We start from the raw sequence: 20753 nt of genomic DNA on the forward strand, positions 1-20753 counted from the left end.
ACCAGTATCCCATCGACTGCATGGCCTTCACTGGCTGCCTGTAGAGAAGAGGATCTCCTTCAAGGCATTATGCCGAATGCATAAAGCTCTTCACACGACAGGCCTGCTGTATTTCCTAGAACGACTCTCGTGGTACACACCAAGCAGAAATCTTAGATCTAGCTCTGCGTTTATGGCCACGGTCCAAGAATCAATACAGTAAACTGGGGCGGCCGAACGTTGGCCTTTCAGGGGGAAGGCTATGGAACTCCCTTCCCCTTGCTATCCACTCGCAGCCGACCCTGCAGTGATTCAGAAAGCAGCTAAAGACCTGGCTGTTTCCACTTTAATTAGCGGAGTCATCCAGGCTTCCCTTAGCCCGTTGCACCTTTGTTAGCTTAGATCTGCTCAGCGCTAAGACACCCTTGGATAATGCGCTCTCTATAAAATTATCTTATACCAAATCATATCATTGGGAACTGTGTTTGACCTCCTGGTCACCGGTTCAAACCCCGGCGGGTCCACTCAGCTGTTCATCCTTCTGAGGTCGATAAAATGAGAACCATTACGTTGGGTAACAATGAACATTTGTTATTCTGCTCCAAGATACTCTGCGCCTTACAAAACACACATGTTGTGTTACATGATATCAGGATTTGTAAAGTGCGTGTCTAGGGGGTCGAGCATTTTGTAAGTTCTCTGTGTAGATGGTCTGCCCAGCCACAAATACCAATCCACTTTCCCCCTTGCACTAACTAAAAGTAATCTTTCTGGACACTATGTGATTGGATGCTCAAAAGTGGGATTTCTAGAAGCACAAAAAATGACATCAGCCAGCTGGCTGATGTCATTTTTTGTGCTTCTAGAAATCCCACTTTTGAGCATCCAATCACATAGTGTCCAGAAAGATTACTTTTAGTTAGTGCAAGGGGGAAAGTGGATTGGTATTTGGCAAGCATATCATGCCCACTGATGGGTTCGAAAAGGAGGGTACAGTGGCCATTTAGAAATATGTCAGGCTTTTACGTTGAACCAATCACCACACTTTTGTAAAAAGTTAATGGTAAAAATCTGACATCATTTTTTTGGCCTATTTATGTTAAGAGAAGGCCATACCTACGTTTGTTTTTTTCTTGAATGTAACTTGTACCTTTCTGGAGTTTTCCTAAAGATTTGCATTTGTTTGTTTTAATGAAGTTATCTCAAGATAGTTAATTTCATTAAAAAATTAACCTTTATATAATTTATTTATCCCATATTATTTAATGTGTTTCTAACCATCTCTCTCGGGTGACAAGTCCCGGTGTCCAGCATGATTAATCTATGAAACCTGTTCTGTCTTTGCCAGAATTAATTTGCAGCATAAAGGAATTCACATTTTCCAGAACTATATAGCTGTAAATAATGCATATGCTCTGCACACTCCTGCCATCTAGTGTTGGGTCTGGACGGTTGCAAGTTGTTTTTGTTCAAAGTTGTTATTGAGTTGAAAAACCTGTTGCAGCTGCACCTTTATTCCACATTGCACCAAGTGTTGCAGGTTGTTTTTGTTGCAAGTTGTTTTTTTTGTTGAAAAACCTGTTGCAACTTCACCTTTAGTCCACAATGCACCAAGACAAAAACTCCACCTCAGATGTTTTTTTTCTGCCATCCAGTTTTAGCGTTCGAGTGTCAGAGCTCCCACGTGACCAGCCCTCAATCTAGCCCTGTTTTGCAGGGGATTGCCAGACTGTTGCTGCTCACGCAGTACTGAACCTTAACTCTTTCGGTGCTCATGACGAGCTCAGCTCGTCATGAGGCACAGTGGAGCTGTGCTCATAACCGCCGCGGAATGCCCACACGGGGATAATACCACTCCTGTGCGGGGCATTCCATTGAGTGGGCGGAGTCGAGACGAGCTCAGCTCCGCAGCATGACTAGCTGAGCTAGTCACGAGCACCGCGAGTGGCCCCCCTCCCCCCTCCTCTCACTCCTCTCCCTCCCCTCTCCCCCCTTTCCCCCCTCTCCCCCTATCTCCCCCCATCTCCCCCCATCTCCCCGCCCTCCCCCCTTCCCCGGACCGCTGGGAAATTAGCCCCGCTGGGAAGGGGTTAAAATCCGCTAGCTGCTTGTTTCCTTGCAGAGTGAGTCGGCTTGCGGCCTGCAAAACTTAACTGGATTGGCCTCGCTCAAATGAATCCATCTGCATCCAGCCACTTCTCCTCCCTCCCATTGGGGCAACTGCCTACACCGGAAACATCTCTGCCCAGCAGCGGGCCCACATGCTCATACCCACGCTCCCCATGGCTCGTTCTTGGAGCTCCTTAGCAGCTGGGACAACGGATCCAAGGAAGCTTCATCTAAAGCCCACAAATTCACCCATTTTCTGCTACTTACCCTCGCAAAAACACAAGGGTTCACCCCAAGATAGCTCCAATTACTACAGTTCAAGGAAACTAGGCTAGGACTAGGTGACATGGTGCTTTCCCTGTAAAAGTAAAGAAGGACTCAACACTGAAGTTCTTTCTTTGAGAGGAAAAAAGGACTTAACACTATTATGACTGGTCCCCCTTGCAGCTATTGATGCGGCAATTGTGGAATGGTCAAAATATGCTCCCTGCCATAAACTGATCAACTTCCTTTTACCTCTTCTATTCACAGTCTTCCCACTCACAATTAGTACAAGCTGAAATTACACTGGCTGCACCCCCTTAACACCTGACATATCAGCTTGTGAGCAAATTAACTTGATCTGAGCCTCAAGTAAAGCATCTGTGACCCATGGTAGCCTGCAATTCCTTCAGACTTGTATATTCCCCTAATCTAACAATAAAAACATCAAAGAGCCTAAAACGAAAACTTCTCAAATCCAACCCAGACATGCTAAATTCTAACCTGTATTTCTGTTTAAAAAAAGAAAAAGTATCTTATTTTCTGCACTAAAAGAAGGGCACAATGGGGGAATGCCTTGCTCTCTCAGCTCCAGATCACTGTTTCCAGAAAAATTCCACATGGGTTCAAACTCTTGGTATCCTCACTCGCTTGCAGAGCTGAGGTAACCATATCCCTATACAAGAACGGGATCATCCTTATCCAATCTTCAGACTGAATCCTAGAATTTTTTTTAACTAGTAAGGAACATGCCCCATCACAAGGCTATATAGACCCCGCAGGCTTCCCTCAGGAACCCACGGTGATGTCCCCTCATACCCAGGGCTCCCAGCTTCTCCCCCATGCTCTGCAACACACACAACACCAACCCTCCACCTCCTTCTGAGTAACATAAATCCCTATACATGAATCTCCAAACTAGACTGCCACCTTACTACCTTGCTAAAAAAGCGAAACACAGGGACTCACAGCCAAGGAAATAAACATACGATCCCCTTAATGGCTGAATTCACACTCATGGATACTTAGAATAAACTTAAGGCACTCGCTTTGGCCTCAATGATCTCACCCCCGATGGGTGATAGCCCACTTCCGAATAATATCTCCCAACATAACCCCAGCTCTCCACCTCCCCTCCTCACGCCCCATTCCATCTACACCCGACCTCCACCCAGCTGGTTCTCCCAGACCAGCAATTTTCTAACACAGTAGTCTGGAGCACTCCTCCCTTCTCCAGGCCTATGGATCCAAACCTTAACCTCTTGCTCTCACACAACAGTAGAATCCAAATTTGCACAAGACCTACAACTATTTTAAGACAAACCTTCAATATCTAAGAAGCATCACGTCTGAGCTGGCAAAAAACTGACGGAACTACAAAACATATGTGAGAAATAGCCACATTCACGTTCCAGACACAAAACATTGCTCTAGACAACCTTCATGCCCCACAACCAATGGGACCCCAACTCTCTCAGCCTCTCCCCAGCTGAGATAGAAACCAAGACCCTACCCCAACACCCGCAATCGGCCCAAATATACTCAAAGAGCCTGTTTCCAAAGGTGTAATCCACACCCTCCTCCTCTCATATAATTCTACGGATGTAGACCAAATACAAATGATTGTTAGATCCAACACAGAGAACCAAGGCTCAGTTACAGGACCTTAAATAAGTCCAATCTCAAGCAAGTGCCCATCACTCAAATAAGCATCAAGGACACCAAACCGTACTTGACAAGCATGTTACTCAATGACCGTAGTCTTACTAGTTTCACCTAACCACGACATTATAAGATACGATCGACCCAGTAAGCGAGGCGGAGGTATTGCTTGTATACACCGTGAAACAGTCACACAAAATTGCCCTATGCTCATGTGAATACTTATGCATTTGTATTCTGAATAATACTAATCCAGTATGCAAACTGCACATGATCTACCATCCACAAGGAGATAACATTATATTCATAGAACAAGTAATGGAAATCATCTCTACCAACGCAGGACAACACTGCACCCAGATCTTCATCAGAGATTTCAACCTCCACTGGAATGGCCCAGCAGTCAACCGCCTTAAATCCATCCTAGCTGACCTTAACTTGACACAATTCTGTGGCATACCTACCCACGATTTGCGGGTGACTTTGGACATTATTATTGCCAAGAGTAATAACATCCAACTGGAATCCATCATCCCTTGTTATTGGACAGATCACCACTGCATCGCTTTCCTTATCATAAAATCTGTGACGACTAAAAAGCCCCAACTAAAGAAACCCGAACACTGGAAAAGGAGCTTGTAAAGTGCCATCCTGAATAATCTAACATCCCTCACCAAAAATGTCTTCCTACCTCCCCTGGAAATGGTAGATGTGCATGACCTCACAGCCCATTACAACCGTTCGATGCTGAACATTCTAGACACGATAGCACCATTAAAATTAAATAGACTGTCCACCAAAGATTCCAAACCATGCTTCAATGACCGCCTAAATGCAGAAAGACGTAAACTCAGACTAGCTGAACGATCCTCTAGATTGTCCCCATCCCTTGAACCCCTTAAACACTTGAGATCATTGAGGAGCACTTACTGTAAACGCATCAGAATCTCAAAAGCAAACTTCTTTAGAAACGAATTCGATAACGCTAGAAATCGTCCTGGAAAGGTATTCAAGTTCATCAAGCTACAATCGAATGAACAACCCAACTCTTCTCCTACAGGCTCCAATCCGCAGGTAAAGTTTGGAGACTTTGCCTCCTTCTTCGAGGGAAAACTATTCAAATAGCGTTTTTAGGGCTCGCCTGCAGATGCGCTTGCGCATAGCTGGCGAAGCTCTATAGTGGCTTATCCAGAGTTTAACCACTGGCGATTCCATGCAGTCCATGTGCTTTTTAGGTCATTGCGCAAGCGCAAGCCCTAAACAGCGCGTGCACAATGCCACCAGCCGCCTGCCTGCCTCGCATTACCACATCAAAGGCAGCCCAGCCTCCCCTCCCACAAGCTTCTCAGCGTGCGCTCTGCATTTCTCCTCCCAGCGCCGGCCGTACTTTCAGTTTCACCTTTTATGCTCCCATCGAAAATATCCAAACGTTAACATGAATAGAGAGTTTGAAATGTCCAAGTCTACTCACAAGGGCTTCGCCAGTTCGCCCCCAAGAGTCTTGATTTAGTCGAATTTAGTAACATTTATTTTTTTAGTTTCAGCGCATTTTCACACGCGCATTCGCATTCCTTGTTTTCCTTTCATTGTGCCTGTGCTTGGCAATGTTAGCAGCAGACCGTGAACTGCTCGCACCCACCCTCTTGTCTTATTCCAGAGCTCCAGAGCTCCAAGCAGATGAGGACAGCGAATGCCTCTTAATGTGTTTTACATCAAAGGCTGACGGGAGTTCTGACAGTCCGCATGTCCGTCTTGTTCTATTTCTTATTTCACCCGGCCGTCTCTCCAGGGCAGAAGACGCTGCCTCAGAGCCCTGCCAGGGCTGCAGCTGCTCGGCATGGTGTGCCCGTGCAGACTCAACCCACCATACCCCGAGCTCTGGCTTTTCAAGCTAGTTTGCAGAAGGAACTCGCTTCTTGGTCTCCCTCTCCCCATCTCCCCCTCTGCCTGCTCTCCTCTCTCTCTCCCTCCCTCTCTCCCTCCCCTCTCTCTCCCCTCCGTCCTTCGCTCTCGTCCTCCCCCTCTCTTCTTCCCATCCCTCTCTCCCTCTACCCTCTCTCCTTTTCCCTCTCTCCCTTTCCCTCACTTCCCTCTCTCCCTTTCCCTCTCTTCCCTCTCCTCTCTCCCCGTCTCCGTCTCTCTCCTCTCTCCGCTCTCCCCCTCTCTCTCCTCTCTCCCTCTCTTTACCCTCTCCCTGCTCTCCTTTTTCTCCCTCTCCCCATCTCCCCCTCTGCCTGCTCTCCTCTCTCCCTCCCCTCTCTCTCCCCTCCGTCCTTCGCTCTCGTCCTCCTCCTCTCTTCTTCCCCTCCCTCTATCCCTCTACCCTCTCTCTCTCTCTCCCTTTCCCTCTCTTCCCTCTCCTCTCTCCCCGTCTCCGTCTCTCTCTCTCCCTGTCTCTCCCCCTCTCTCTCTCCTCTCTCCCCCTCTCTCTCCTCTCTCCATCTCTTTACCCTCTCCCTCTCCCTGCTCTCCTTTTTTTCCCTCTCCCCATCTCCCACTCAGCACCACCAAAGCACCACTCAGCACCACCACAGCATCACTCAGCACCACCACAGCATCACTCAGCACCACCACAGCACCACTCAGCACCACCACAGCACCACTCAGCACCACCAGAGCACCACTCAGCACCACCACAGCACCACTCAGCACCACCACAGCACCACTCAGCACCACCACAGCACCACTCAGCACCACACCAGCATCACTCGGCACCACCACAGCATCACTCGGCACCACCACAGCATCACTCGGCACCACCGCAGCATCACTCGGCACCACCGCAGCATCACTCGGCACCACCGCAGCATCACTCGGCGCCAGCGCAGCATCACTCGGCGCCAGCGCAGCATCACTCGGCGCCAGCGCAGCATCACTCGGCGCCAGCGCAGCATCACTCGGCGCCAGCGCAGCATCACTCGGCGCCAGCGCAGCATCACTCGGCGCCAGCGCAGCATCACTCGGCGCCAGCGCAGCATCACTCGGCGCCAGCGCAGCATCACTCGGCGCCAGCGCAGCATCACTCGGCGCCAGCGCAGCATCACTCGGCGCCAGCGCAGCATCACTCGGCGCCAGCGCAGCATCACTCGGCGCCAGCGCAGCATCACTCGGCGCCAGCGCAGCATCACTCGGCGCCAGCGCAGCATCACTCGGCGCCAGCGCAGCATCACTCGGCGCCAGCGCAGCATCACTCGGCGCCAGCGCAGCATCACTCGGCGCCAGCGCAGCATCACTCGGCGCCAGCGCAGCATCACTCGGCGCCAGCGCAGCATCACTCGGCGCCAGCGCAGCATCACTCGGCGCCAGCGCAGCATCACTCGGCGCCAGCGCAGCACCACTCGGCGCCAGCGCAGCACCACTCGGCGCCAGCGCAGCACCACTCGGCGCCAGCGCAGCACCACTCGGCGCCAGCGCAGCACCACTCGGCGCCAGCGCAGCACCACTCTGCACCACCCCAGCATCACTCTGCACCACCCCAGCATCACTCTGCACCACCCCAGCATCACTCTGCACCACCCCAGCATCACTCTGCACCACCCCAGCATCACTCTGCACCACCCCAGCATCACTCAGCGAAACCACAGCATCACTCAGCACCACTACAGCATCACTCAGCGAAACCACAGCATCACTCAGCACCACTACAGCATCACTGGTTCAAATATGTTCTTTCAATGTTTCAAGTGTTTTCAAGCTTTATTACAAATCAAAAAAAGATGTTAATATTTCACTTCTGTTCTTGGATTTTCGTCACAATACAAAACACTTAACATAATCTTCCCAAAAGTTATTTACAAAAGTTTAAGCTATTGCCATTACAAATTAAATAAATTATTTAAGTATTAAGTATTTAAAAAAATTAAAAGCAATTGTTACTTGTAATATCAATGCATCTAAGTCCCGTAAATATAAAACATGTTGCATTACAAATGCTATAGGTGTCACATTTGCGAAAGTTATAACTATTGGCATTGTAAATGACAAAGCTATTAATTTAGCTATTTTAAAAAATAATACATACATAATAAAAATGTAATGTATAAGACCAATAGCTCAAACTTTCCTAATGCGAGCCCTATTGCATTTCCAATGCTTGTTTTATTTTCCCAATATCATTGGCGCCGTTTGACGAATCTTTGCAAATTTTTTAAAAACGAATGGGGCGGCCGGTCAGCTCCTGTGTTTAAAGTTTCAGAGTGATTCGTCAAGCGGGGACTGAGAAAAAGTAAGGGTCCAAAAACATGTTTTCTCCAAGATAATTTCCATAGGAAACTTTAGACACGGCTACTGCTGAACTGACACCAAATTTGCCAAAAGGATAGCTCTTGGTTCAGAAAGCACTCTTTTAGTTAAATGGTGTAAATCCATTCAATAGTTCCTGGGAAAATTAAAAATTTCTCTGATATATAAATATACCCTGCAATCTGTTTGGCTGCCAACAAAGTGTTGGCAGCTATCTTGTGACTCTGTCCAACCGAGTCACAAGAAAAAGGGTAAAAAAAAAGGATTAAAAACAAGAAAGGGGGCAGGGCCGAAACACCCTGGCACACAGGCCTGTTCAGGTGGTCCCACAGGGACTCGGGGCAAAAAACCCAATTGTTTTAATTTTCAGCAGGAGTCACGTTGGGTCAGCGTATCCTGCCGAAAATGTTTATTAAAAAAAACAAAGCGCTATCTCCCGTGCTTAGTTTCTTTAAAGTCCCAAGGTGGTCCAGGTTCTGAGGGCAATTTGAAATAGATATGCAGGGACCCACGGTGGGCCCCGCAACCCCCTGGACCGCCACCTCCCCGGGGAAATAGTCATTAAATGCGGGGAGCACACGACCCCCTGCAGCCCTGGGGACCAACACCCCCGGGGCTTTATAATTTTTTTTAAAGGCGTGATGGGTCTCCTGTTCCGAATGCAGCCCCAGGGACCTCAACCTTCCCAGGAATATGTTTAAAAATGAAGTGTGGAGGGGGCTCTAGCCCTCTCACACAGCCCCGGGTACCACCACCTCCCTGGGGCTAAAGTGGAGATGGCAGGGGCCTTGCGTGGCCCCCTCCAGGAGCCCTCCATGGCTCTGGGGACCGCCACCCCCCAGGGCCGGCTCCAGCAATGTCTCAGGGTGCATGCACCGGGGACATTGTAGTTTGCTATGGCATGGCTAGAGCAGTGCTCCTGCCATGCTGTAGCAATCACTGCTTGGCTTCATGGAAGCAAGAGCATAGAAAATGCTCCTGCTTCCACGAAGCGCAGCAGAATGGCTTTTGGGCAAAGGGAGCTGCATATTAGCTTGTAGGAACTCACCCATACAGTCAATCATACAGCCATTTACTCACCCAAACAGTTACACACCCACCTACTTAGTTACTCATACAAATAGGAACACATTCTCACTCTGCTATACTGTCTCTGACCGAGGCACACACTCATCTATATGGCCAATCTCACATTCACTCACTCAAGCATACAATCACTCATATACTCCGTCACTCACATATACTGCCTTTCACGGACTCATTTACTCACCCATAATGACACATGCACACCGACACAACCATATAGACATTCACTCACTCATACAACTTTACCCCATACTGCCAATGACTCACTGATCCATACAGCAGTACCACACCTCCTCACCCACAAACAGACACCCAGACAACCATAGACATAGTCTGACAACCAATCGATCACCCATATAGCCATTCACGCACCCACTAACACACTCATACAACCACTTAGACATTAACTGGCAGATGCACACGTTCACACAACCTATTACTCACCCATACATTCACTGAGACACTGAATCACTCACTTATACAGTCAGTCGCACACCCACTGAGTCATCCATATAGTCACTCAAAAACCCACTGATTCACCAGTACAGTTTGGTATATATATTGAACACTCATAAACTTTTAAAGAACACTCAGTCACTGGATGAGGTCATCACTGATGTCATCAGTGATGTCATTTGAGATGTCATCAGTGATGTCCCTGACCATGTCATGAGTGATGTAATATGTGAGTTCATAAGCAGTGCATTGCGGGGGCGCGAGTTATAGTTGGCTTTGCTAACTATAAAGGCGGAATTTCTCTGGTTCTGTACGAGTGGATTGTCAGACTAACTATAACGTCCCTCTAACCTTTGGTTTGGGTGAGCATCTGTGCAAGGCTGGGTGGCTTTCAGTGGGAGCCTGGGTGACTGTTGGCGCGAGCCTGAGTGGGTGTCAGTGCACGTCTGGGCGTATATCTTTCCACCGAGGCTTACACTCACATTTTTCTCACACAGAGTTCTGGCGCGCTATGCCCACCTCCACCTCTGGGCTATTAGCCATGTTCATCGGGATCCCGGCCGCAGTGCTGCTGCTCATCATCCTGGTGCTCAGCGTTGTGATCAAAAGACGTATGGCCAACCGCAAGAAGGCACCAAGGTGAGTCCTGCCCAGAGCCAGGGACCCCTTCTCAGTCCCCACCCAGAACCAGGAGCCATATGTGGATAGGACTTGAATGTATGTTTCGCACCAGTGGTGCACGGGCGAAGGCTGTCGTGCATCAGTGGGTGAGCACTGATGCGGGTACACCCTCTCTGGGACCAGGGGTGGAGGCCTTGCCTTTTCTGGCTACTTGATGATGAAAGTACTTGCTCCATGCTGTCCTGCCATCTGCAGGTGAGAGTTGATGCGAGTACAGCCCACGCGAACCAGGGGTGAAGGTCATGCCCTCTGTTTATAGGTGCTAATAGGACAGCATCTCTCTCCCTGGGCCTGTGGGGTGATGGAGACCTTGCCTCTGAGGATGGGTGCTGATGTGGGTGCCCTTCACTAGGGGCCAGTGATGGGAGGTCCAAGTGGGTGGGCTATGATGTGATCAAAGGATAGGCGTGGAGGCCATTCTGTCTGTGGCCATCACCAAAGCTGTCCGACCCCAATCTAGTTGGACCCCAAAGGAGACCTTCCTGTGCTTCACTGTTTCCCATGATCACCCCCATGACAAGTTCCCCAAAAAACATTCTTCCCTCCATTAACATTCCTGCGCCTGGCTGTTTGATGGGATGAGGTTTTACCAGCTACTGAACTTTCATCTCACTTCTTCGACACTTAATACACTTACTTAACTTGTCTTAAGCCTTGTCTTGTGAAATACTCCTGCCTGTTTTCACCTCTTCCCTTGGTTATTTGCCAGGGTCGGGACTCGCCCCATTTTTAGTCCAGTTGGGCAAGACCTATTTTGCCATCCGTTTTCTCCTTTCTCACACTTCCTGTTAGTGTAACTCACCTGATCCCTGTGACTAGAACAGAAGAGTCCAGTTCAGCTTTTGAGGTTTATCCTATGCAAACTGCAGCCCTGTGGGTGTCCCAGTGAAGCTCTTCAGGCTATATAAACCCATCTTTATTTGACAGAAATGCTTAATAGTCACCCCTGACAATGACTCTCCTCATTTGGCAGCACTAGAGGCATGGCAGCCGTACATGGAGGCCATTTTGAGAAGCTGATAATGCACTGATTGGAATCTGTGATGTCACCACAGCTAAAGGGATGTATGACACTACAACGCATGCTTTTACAACGCATGCCATTACGACGCAGGTTTTACAACGCAAGTCATTACAACGACTTGCGTTGGGGGGGCGCTGGATAGTGAATAGTTTAATTTACTATTCCAACTCCAGTCCCCGTGGATAGTAGGGAAGGTGTTGGATGGTAATTAAACTATTCCCTATCCTAGAGCGCCCCCCAGCGCAATTCGTTGCAATAACTTGTTTTGTAAAAGTTGCGTCGTAATGGTGTTGCGTTGTAAAAGTTGCGTTGTAAAGGATGTTTCCCCAGCTAGAGCTGTAGTGTGTGCAGAATCTTTGATGACCTGTTGGTGATGACAGATCCTTCCAGGGCCAGGTGAACCCCAAGGCCTGTTCTTCTGCTACTGTAAGCTGTACTCACTTTCAGGAACTCCTACAACCCCCCCACCCGCCCCGCTGTGGCGAACATTACATCACAGATTACCCACAATGCACCCAGAAGTTAGTCACAATGGCCAAAAGAAGAGACTTTTCCTATGACCTTGTTAGAAATAGCAGTGTTAAATGGCACAGAGTTGCTGTGTCTTAAAAGAATAAACCTTACTGTAATATTCTTTAAAATGTTCTGTTTTGGAGAGGTCTCTCCTCGTGTGTGGCCTTTCATGGGTATCATCCCTCCTCTTGTTTGGCCATGTTCACTTTTCAGCTCTAGCATGCTCCCACCTTGATGGACAGGTCTCATCTGGTTTCTCCATGATCTCTACTCGTCTGCCAGGACAGTCTCATATGGTTTAAATCCTCCCTTCCCACTTTGACAGAGGCATTATCTCTTCTTTGTGCCCTGGCTTTGATTAGATATGCAGCATTCTCTGATGTATGCTCATTGGGCGGAAGAAGACCCTTGTAGAGTTCCCAAGTGTTGGCCACCCTAGGCTGTGGTGGATGCTCAGGGCTTTAATTCGACATCTTCTCTGACTTCTTTTTCAGTGATGAGCCGGAGCAGCGGAGCCCCATCTACAAGGGGAGCCAGGAGTCGCTCCCCTCCAGGGTTGGAGACACTCAGCCCCTGGTCATCTGATGGCTGGACGCAGAGCATGGTAAGGTGCCCGCCGTGGTGTGTTTACATCACTGGCAATGTTCTGTGTGAGTTGGGCTCTCTAGGATAATCTGTATGTGTGGCCTGTTACTTATTGGGTTGGATGCACTCTGCTATTGGCTATAACCCAAAAGTAGAGCGCACAGCTCAAGACTTGTGGTTTTGTTCTTTGGGAAGGTTGTGTGTCCATAGTAGTGGTTGAGGGCACAGTGGAAGGGTTGATGATGCTGATGTAACTGCTGGTGAGAGGTGGTAGGACTGTCCAAGACTTATGATTTGATTCTTGGGAGAAGATGGTTGGACTGATGGTGGAGTGGTAGTTTAAGAACTAAAAGTGTAGCCTCACAACACTAGGTCCGATCTCTTCTTTTTTTTACAGATATGAAGCTAACTCCTGTATGTTGAAGTCGGTCATAGTGTTTAGAAAACACTGTAGTGTGAAACTTTTCTAAATGTATACCATGCGCAGCTTCAGGCTTCTGGTGGTTGGGCTCAGAAACATGCTCTACAAAAAGTAAACTTATGTTAGACTGCTCCAATGGCAGACTTCTATGTCCCTCAGACGATGTCACCCATAATGCCCCAGTGCTCTATAGCATGTCCAGTATTTTCCATCTTTCCCCTCGTTTAGCCTGAATGCATGCATGAGTTCAGAGTTTGCCCTCAGTCTACAATACTTCTGGTTTATAGGTTCTGCCGCTTGCACTGCAAATTTCTGTAATCTAATGTTCGGTGTAGAATACTACAGCTTAATTTTCTCGAAAGTCGATATTTCATACCTGAGCATGCGAAGAATAACTTTGTCATGTTTCCTAAAACCCATTATACAGCAGTACACTGACCCTAACTCTGTTTATATTATGTTATCCTCCGGTTTAGACTGATGACGTGTTTTTCCTCCCTCTGTTTGAGTGCCATTTGAGCACCGTTTGTAAAATGAACATTGACCTTGCAATGAAAAAAAAACACTGGAAGCTCCTGGTGTATGAGAATGACTTGAGAATGACTTTATATATTCAGAAAGAAAGAGCGATTTCCAGCCCCTCCCATTCCCTCCTCCATACCTAGTGTAGGGCTCCTTAGCTCAAAGCAAGCAGTAGTGTCCCAAGTAGAGTGCCTATGTCATCACCGCAGGGTTGAAGTTGCAGGTAAGACGCTACCCCTTGTTATTGGGGGGAGCATGATGTCTCTTTGGAGTCCGTGCCATCACATATATGTTGTATTGTACCGCGTGCCTGTAGTTTCCACCGAGGCACCCGGTGTATTATCAATTTTGCTTTCAATCAATGTTATGGGACTCGGAGGGAGATATAACGCTACTTATCAAGATGCATTGTCTTTCGGTTTGTTGAGTTTTGTCATATTTCTGTTATGCCCTGCTCCTCAGTGTCACTGTGGGTGAGGCGTCTGCCATGATGACGCCAATTTTCCTGTTGTCTATTTGTCGCTGACTCATTCCGGGTCGGCGAGGGTTCTTTTGTCTGAAGTCCCCCGTGATTGAACCCCGACTGCATGGTCCAAGACTGGTGGCTTTTGTTATCTTGTTCAAATGCAGTGCCAGGGGGCAAACCCATATAGAACTGGCTGTAGATCATATGTGTTAGCATAGATCACCATCTGATGTTGGGCCCGAATGTCTTAACTTTGTTTTTCTTCGGAGAAGTCTTTGTAGTCACGAGGTAGGTGACACCTCCCTTTGGTGATAGTGAGCATGGTCATTGACTCCATCCCCAGATTGTATTTTTCCATCATCGGGTTCGGATGTGTATTGCTGCGCTCTGGTTTGCTATCGTTTTCAAACCTCTTCGACACGCAATCCTCTACCCTCGATGGTATTGTCTTTCAATCGGGTTTCCCATTCCACGCCTATCGTGTAGACGTTAAAACCTTCGATCGTGAACTTCGAGGCGGGCCGTCGGGCTTACCCGTGCGGACCACACCACAGTCGATGGAACAGACTCCGTTCAAACTATGTCCCAGGTGTCGTGCTAAGTTTCCACGCACCGACTTACACAAGGTCTGCAACCTGTGCTTATCCCCGGAACAAGAAGAAAAATCCTGCAATGCCTGTTGATCGTTCCGATCGAAGAAGACCATCCTTGATCATCGGGCGCAATGTCACAAGATGCAACGTGGCAGCGACTCCGTACTGGACATCTTTGGCGAAGAAGAACACCGTTCTGCCACACAAGCTGAAGAAGAAGAAGAGCTGGTCTCCCTGTCCGAAGCTGACTCCGACATGGAAGAAGACCTGAACCTCACCCCAGATCAACGTACCGTGAGTACATATCCCACTGTACCCACTAAAACTAAACATAAGGCTCCCGTATCACCCTCGAGCTCCTTTCGACACAGAAAAAAGTTTCAGATGCCCCGCCCTCTAGCCCGGCTATGAAACAAAAACACAAGCCTTCCAACTCGGGCTCGAGCCGGCCCTCGTCCGGGGCCGAACCAATACCTTCGGCACCGAAGCATAAGGACAACCATGTGCCACTTCCCACGCCACCTGCCCAGAAAACATCTTTGAGACCAAATACCTCGGAGCCGAAATCCTCCAGATCAAAAGACTTGAAACCAAGGTCATCCAAGCCTAAATCCTCGGAGCCAAAACGCACCCCACCCAAAAGCTCTGAGCCCAGAACCTCCGCGCCTAAGATTTCGGAGCCGAACCACACCACTCCGAAGACTCCACAGCCTAAAATGGACAAAACTAAGCATTCAGATTCAAAACACTCGGCACCTAAAGACAATGAGCCCAGTTCCTTGATGCCGAAATCCACTCCGAAAGGGACAGATACCCCTACCAAAGAACTTCCATCCGAAGACACAATGGATCCAAAACAAAACAGACTTAGTATTGACCCAAAAACAGGACACCTTCTGGCTACTCTTCCTAAGAAACTGAAGTTAGACCTTCCTAAGAAACTGAAGTTAGACCTCCCGCAGGATGACCCTATGCCTCTAAAGAACAAAAGAGATATGGGCACTAACACCTAACACTTCCCCCCCCCCCCACCTCCCCCACATACCTCCATCTCCTCTCAATTCTCTAATTACACCAGCAAATTCACCACTTCCAATGTCACCTGAGACACAGGATGATGATTTCACAGATGGGAATTGGAATGGGGAATATGATCACCATATCCCTCACAATCCAGACATACCACAGGACACTGATGCCTGAGATGATTTTGATAAGGATCCAGACCATCCTAACTATCGGGACCTGTATCCCTACAGACCTTCCCCACCTGTTGATAACATTGGCTTTACACAACTTATCAACAGGGCTGCCCAATATCACTCACAGAGGTCTAATAACACTTTACCCATGCTGAAAGGTATGTTAAAGCATACCGACGAGGTATTCAAAGACGCTGTATAACTAAAAGGTCAGTTACCATTAGACTCTTTTGTTGTATCTAACGCCCGCAAAAGAGCTAACTCTCAAACTACAGGCGACGCCCCCTCCGGATGAGGAGTCTAAACTTATTGATGCCTCTGGCTAGAGGGTAGCGTCACAAGCCTCCAATTATTGGCATATTGCCAATGATCAGGGTCTGTTGGCACACAACGATAGGGAACACTATGATGAGTTGGAAAAGCTCATGCAGCATTTACCAGAGGAGTATAAAAATAAAGCTAACGACCTCAGTCAAGAAGGGAAGCTCATCACCAGCATTTCCATAAAATGCGCCCTAGATGCAGCGGACACAGCTTCTCGTTCTATTAACACTAGCATACTGTTGCAGAGACACGTGTGGCTTCGCATCTCTGGATTCAAGTAGGAGATACAATCCTCCATACTTAATCAGCCCTTTGATAAAGAGCATCTTTTCGGGCCATCAGTAGATACTTCATTAGAAAAAATTAAAGGCACCGAAACCGCAAAATCCATGGGAGCCCTACAACTACCTTCTAGCTGGGGCTCTTTTTATTGCTTCTTTTACCGGAGTGGCTCAAAAATACTGTCGTCAGAAAATCCCTCCTCCTCTTACAAAGGGAACAACCAATCTAAATCCTCCAGAGGATATTTTCGAGGAGGCTACAGAGACCGAGATAACACCACCCGCACTTCACCTGCCAATAAACAGTGACTTCCCTCCATTACCCCCGATCATGCCACTCCTGTCGGGGGACGACTCTCACCATTCCTACCTGTCTGGAACTCAATTACCTCAGACAAGTGGGTAATACAAATTATCCACCATGGTTATTGCCTGGCACTTACTAGTACTCCACCAACAATCCTTCCGAGGCAGTGTGCAATGTCACCAGAACATCTCACCCTGTTGACACAAGAAGTCCTCTCTCTATTAGACAAACATGCAATAGAACCGTCCCATTACATTGTCAGGGGACGGGAGTATACTCCCTATAGTTTTTGATTCCGAAAAAAGACTGCTCCATATTGGACCTAAGACAAGCTAACCTCTACATTCGGTCGGACCACTTCCACATGATCACCCTTCAGCTGGTGCTCCCATTACTTCAGCAAGCCGACTTTCTTTCCACATTAGATTTAAAGGACTCCTACTTCCATATTCCCATTCACCCAGCTCACAGGAAATAATCTCAGGTTCGTGGTAGACGGACAACATTACACCAATTCAAAGTCTTCCCATTCGGGGTAACTACAGCACCAAGAGTCTTCACAAAGCGTCTGTCAGTAGTCGCAGCTCATTTAAGAAGAGAAACCATTCACCTCTTCCCTTCCCTTGATGACTGGCTAATAAAAGCCAAGTCACAGCACAGCTGCATTCACCACACTCACAAGACAGTTCAGCTGCTTCACCATTTGGGATTCACTGTCAACCTCACCAAGTCTCATCTTCAACCCTCCAACATGCAACCGTACCTAGGAGCCACAATAGACACTTTCAAATCTCTAGCGTACCCCAACCCAGTCAGAATACGCAACTTGCAAACCCTAATATCACAATTTCAACTGCTTCCCTCTATACTAGCCAGAGTGTTTATGCAGTTGATTGGAATGATGGCATCTTGCATTCTAATTGTTCCTTACGTAAGACTCCAAATGCGTCCCCTACAGGAATGTTTAGCACGTCCGGGGAACCAGGTTCAAGGTCTGTTAACCGATCTGGTGTTGGTGTACAGCCGCACTCATCGCTCTCTGCAGTGGTGGAATACACAAAAGCTTTCCAAAGGGCGGCAATTCATCGACCCGGTTCCACAGATAGTGCTCACAGCAGACTCATCCCTCACCAGTTGTTGAGCTCATCTTCAAAAACATACCATTTAGGACATGTGGACTATACAACAAAGAAAACTCCACATAAACCATCTAGAGCTGCTAGCAATTTTTCTAGCACTCCCAAGCTTTTCAGATACATCTAGTAGGCAAAGTTGTCCTCGTTCGTACAGACAACATGACAGAGATGTACTACATACAAAAGCAGGGAGGGACACACTCTACAGCTTTCACGCCTAGCTCAAAGCATATGGAAATGGGCCATACCTCAAAAAATAAGAACACAATGTCAAGCGCACACAACCTGCATATATATTCAACAGTTAAGTTTGGTATTCATTTGATGGAAAGGATAGGATCAAACTCCAATGTCTTTGACTCGTAAGGTGTTTATTCAATCAATTTCAGTATTTGTTTCACAAGAAAAACCAGCCAGTAGAGCGCCTAAACTTTTCTGAACACTCTCATAACCCCTCGTTGAACCTTATACCTCAAAAAATATATCTCCTTGCAGAACATCTCCCAGGAGTAGACAATCAAATTGCCAGTCTGCTCAGTCGTCAAACACAACAGATCATGAATGGGAACTACACCCTCAAGTTCTTCTCTCATTTTTCCAAATGTGGGGCTTCCCAGAGATGGATCTGTTCACTACACAGCTCAACGCAAAATGCCGAAACTTCACGTCCAGGTGTCTCCACCCATTGCCCAAAGGCAATGCACTTTGGATCAATTGGTCAGGGATATTTGCCTACGCTTTTCCACCTCTCCCGCTAATTCCATTAGTGGTTCGAAAGCTCAATCAATATTTTCTCACAATGATCCTAGTTGCTCCCACATGGGCTCGACAACCATGGTTCATAACACTGTTGGAACTATCAGTATTTCCTCATCAACAACTACACCTCTCCCCCAAGCTTCTCACTCAGAACCATGGAGACATAAAGCATCCAGATCCCAGTCAACTCAACCTTGTGATCTGGCACCTGAAATCCTAGTTTGGCTACCTTTAATCTACCACCAGATTGTATGAACGTCATTAGAGAGGCTAGACACACAAGAGCTTGCTGCGCAGCAAAATGGAAACAATTTGTAATTTATTGTAATAACAATCAAATCAATCTGCTTGATGCTTCAATTTAAAACATAATTTGCTATCTGTTACACTTACAAAGGGCTAACTTAGTAAGAGTGCATCTTGCTGCAATAGCGGCTTACCTACAAAACCGACAACACTTGTTCTTGTTTCGTGTGCCCGCTATTAAAGCCTTTATGGAAGGACTCAAAAGAATCATTCCTCCTAGACTTCCACCTTCTCCTGTGTGTAATCTTAATATAGTCTTTTCAAGACTCATGGGCACGCCATTTCAGCCTTTGCACAAATGCGAACTACAGTTTCTGACTTGGAAGGTAGCCTTCCTTATAGCCATCACATCTCATAGAAGAGTTGGTGAGCTCCAGGCACTAACTATACAAGAAGCATTTTTGCAAATTCACAGCAATAAAGTGGTTCTTACGACTAACCCAAAATAATTTTTACCCAAAGTCGTTTCTGCCTTTCATCTCAACCAGTCTGTTGAGTTACCAGTGTTTTTTCCGCAACCTGACTTAGTAGCAGAAAGTGCTCTTCACACATTAGATGTAAAAAGAGCGATACTTTATTACATTGAAAGAACCAAATCTTTTAGGAAAAATAAACCACTCGTTGTTGCTTTTTCCCCACCACATAAAGGCAATCCAATTTCAAAAGAAGGTATTGCACGGTGGATAGTTAAGTGCATCCAAATATGCTACCTTAAAGCTAAATGCACCTTAACAGTTCCCTCTACAGACAATTCTACACGCAAGCTAGGGGCTTCTATGACATTCTTAGGCAACATACCCTTAGAAGACATCTGCAAGGCTACAACATGGTCTACACCACACACATTCACAAAGCACTATTGTGTTGATGTGATAGTAAAAAAACAAGCTAGCGTGGGCAAGGCAGTTTTAATAACACTATTTACTCTATACTAACGCCTATGATCTACAGCTCATATGCCACGAATGGAAAATGCTACTTACCCAGTATGCATCTGTTCTTAGCATATATAGCTGTAGATTCTAAGATAACAATAGTATGTCTATGGACTCTCTGACTTGTACACTCACTAATTCATACCTAAGAAACTGGACCATGAGACCTTTTTTCTTTCAGAACTTATGTTTCGGACAAACTTTATCCTCAATGAGACAGTAACTGTTTCAATGTTAACTCATATCACAAGGGTCAAAGTGAAAATCATAATAGTATTGCCACTAATAGATCAGTAAAACTTATTTTGACTATTTCTTCCACCCAGTTTGTGGGTTTGAATGCCAGATGTAGCCAAATGGATGAATGATAACTGTCTCAAATTAAATTTAGAGAAGACCAAAATCCTCTTGTTTGGAAAGCAAACCTCCTTGTGGTCACATTTGTGGTGGCCTTCCCTTCTGGGAAGCCCGCTGTACTTTCCTCCTCTGCCAGGAACCTAAGTGTGAATTTTGGCCAGAAGCTGTCTATTGTATTCTTGTGTAAAAAGTTAGGGTCACATGCTTCACTTTTACAAGGACACTTAGAAAAATTATTTCGCTCCTTCTGAATTCCACTGACAAGACTGTTGTATATGCTCTAATCACTTCTTGATTGGCCACTCTTTTGGTTTGTCTTCTATCTACCCACAGCTTCAAAAAGTTCACAGCTCTGCTCCCTACTTAATTACAAATATACCTCATACCTCACCAGCAGCCCTTCTCAGTACCTCAAATTGAGCTTCACTTGTGACTCATTAGGATGTGATTTGTCTTTAATGATATGTGCATGGTTTTCATGTGCCTTTCTAGTAAGGGTCACACTAGCCTTCAAAAACGTATCCAGCCTTACCATCCAGCTCGCCG

General features: G+C 47.0%; 1 protein-coding gene across 3 annotated transcripts in view; it reads left to right on the plus strand.

The window, feature by feature from the left end:
* The window catches only part of LOC144770818 (uncharacterized), a 220203-nt gene that overhangs the window by 175168 nt on the left and 24282 nt on the right, over nt 1-20753 (plus strand). For all 3 annotated transcript variants that reach the window (XM_078655586.1, XM_078655587.1, XM_078655588.1), the window contains exons 6-7: nt 10293-10434; nt 12508-12617. In XM_078655586.1, coding sequence (XP_078511712.1) covers nt 10293-10434; nt 12508-12598 — 233 coding nt within the window. In that variant the 3' untranslated portion in view covers nt 12599-12617. The remainder of the gene's footprint in view (nt 1-10292; nt 10435-12507; nt 12618-20753) is intronic.

The sequence above is a fragment of the Lissotriton helveticus genome, chromosome 7, assembly GCF_964261635.1.
Source record: "Lissotriton helveticus chromosome 7, aLisHel1.1, whole genome shotgun sequence".
Lineage (NCBI taxonomy): Eukaryota > Metazoa > Chordata > Amphibia > Caudata > Salamandridae > Lissotriton > Lissotriton helveticus.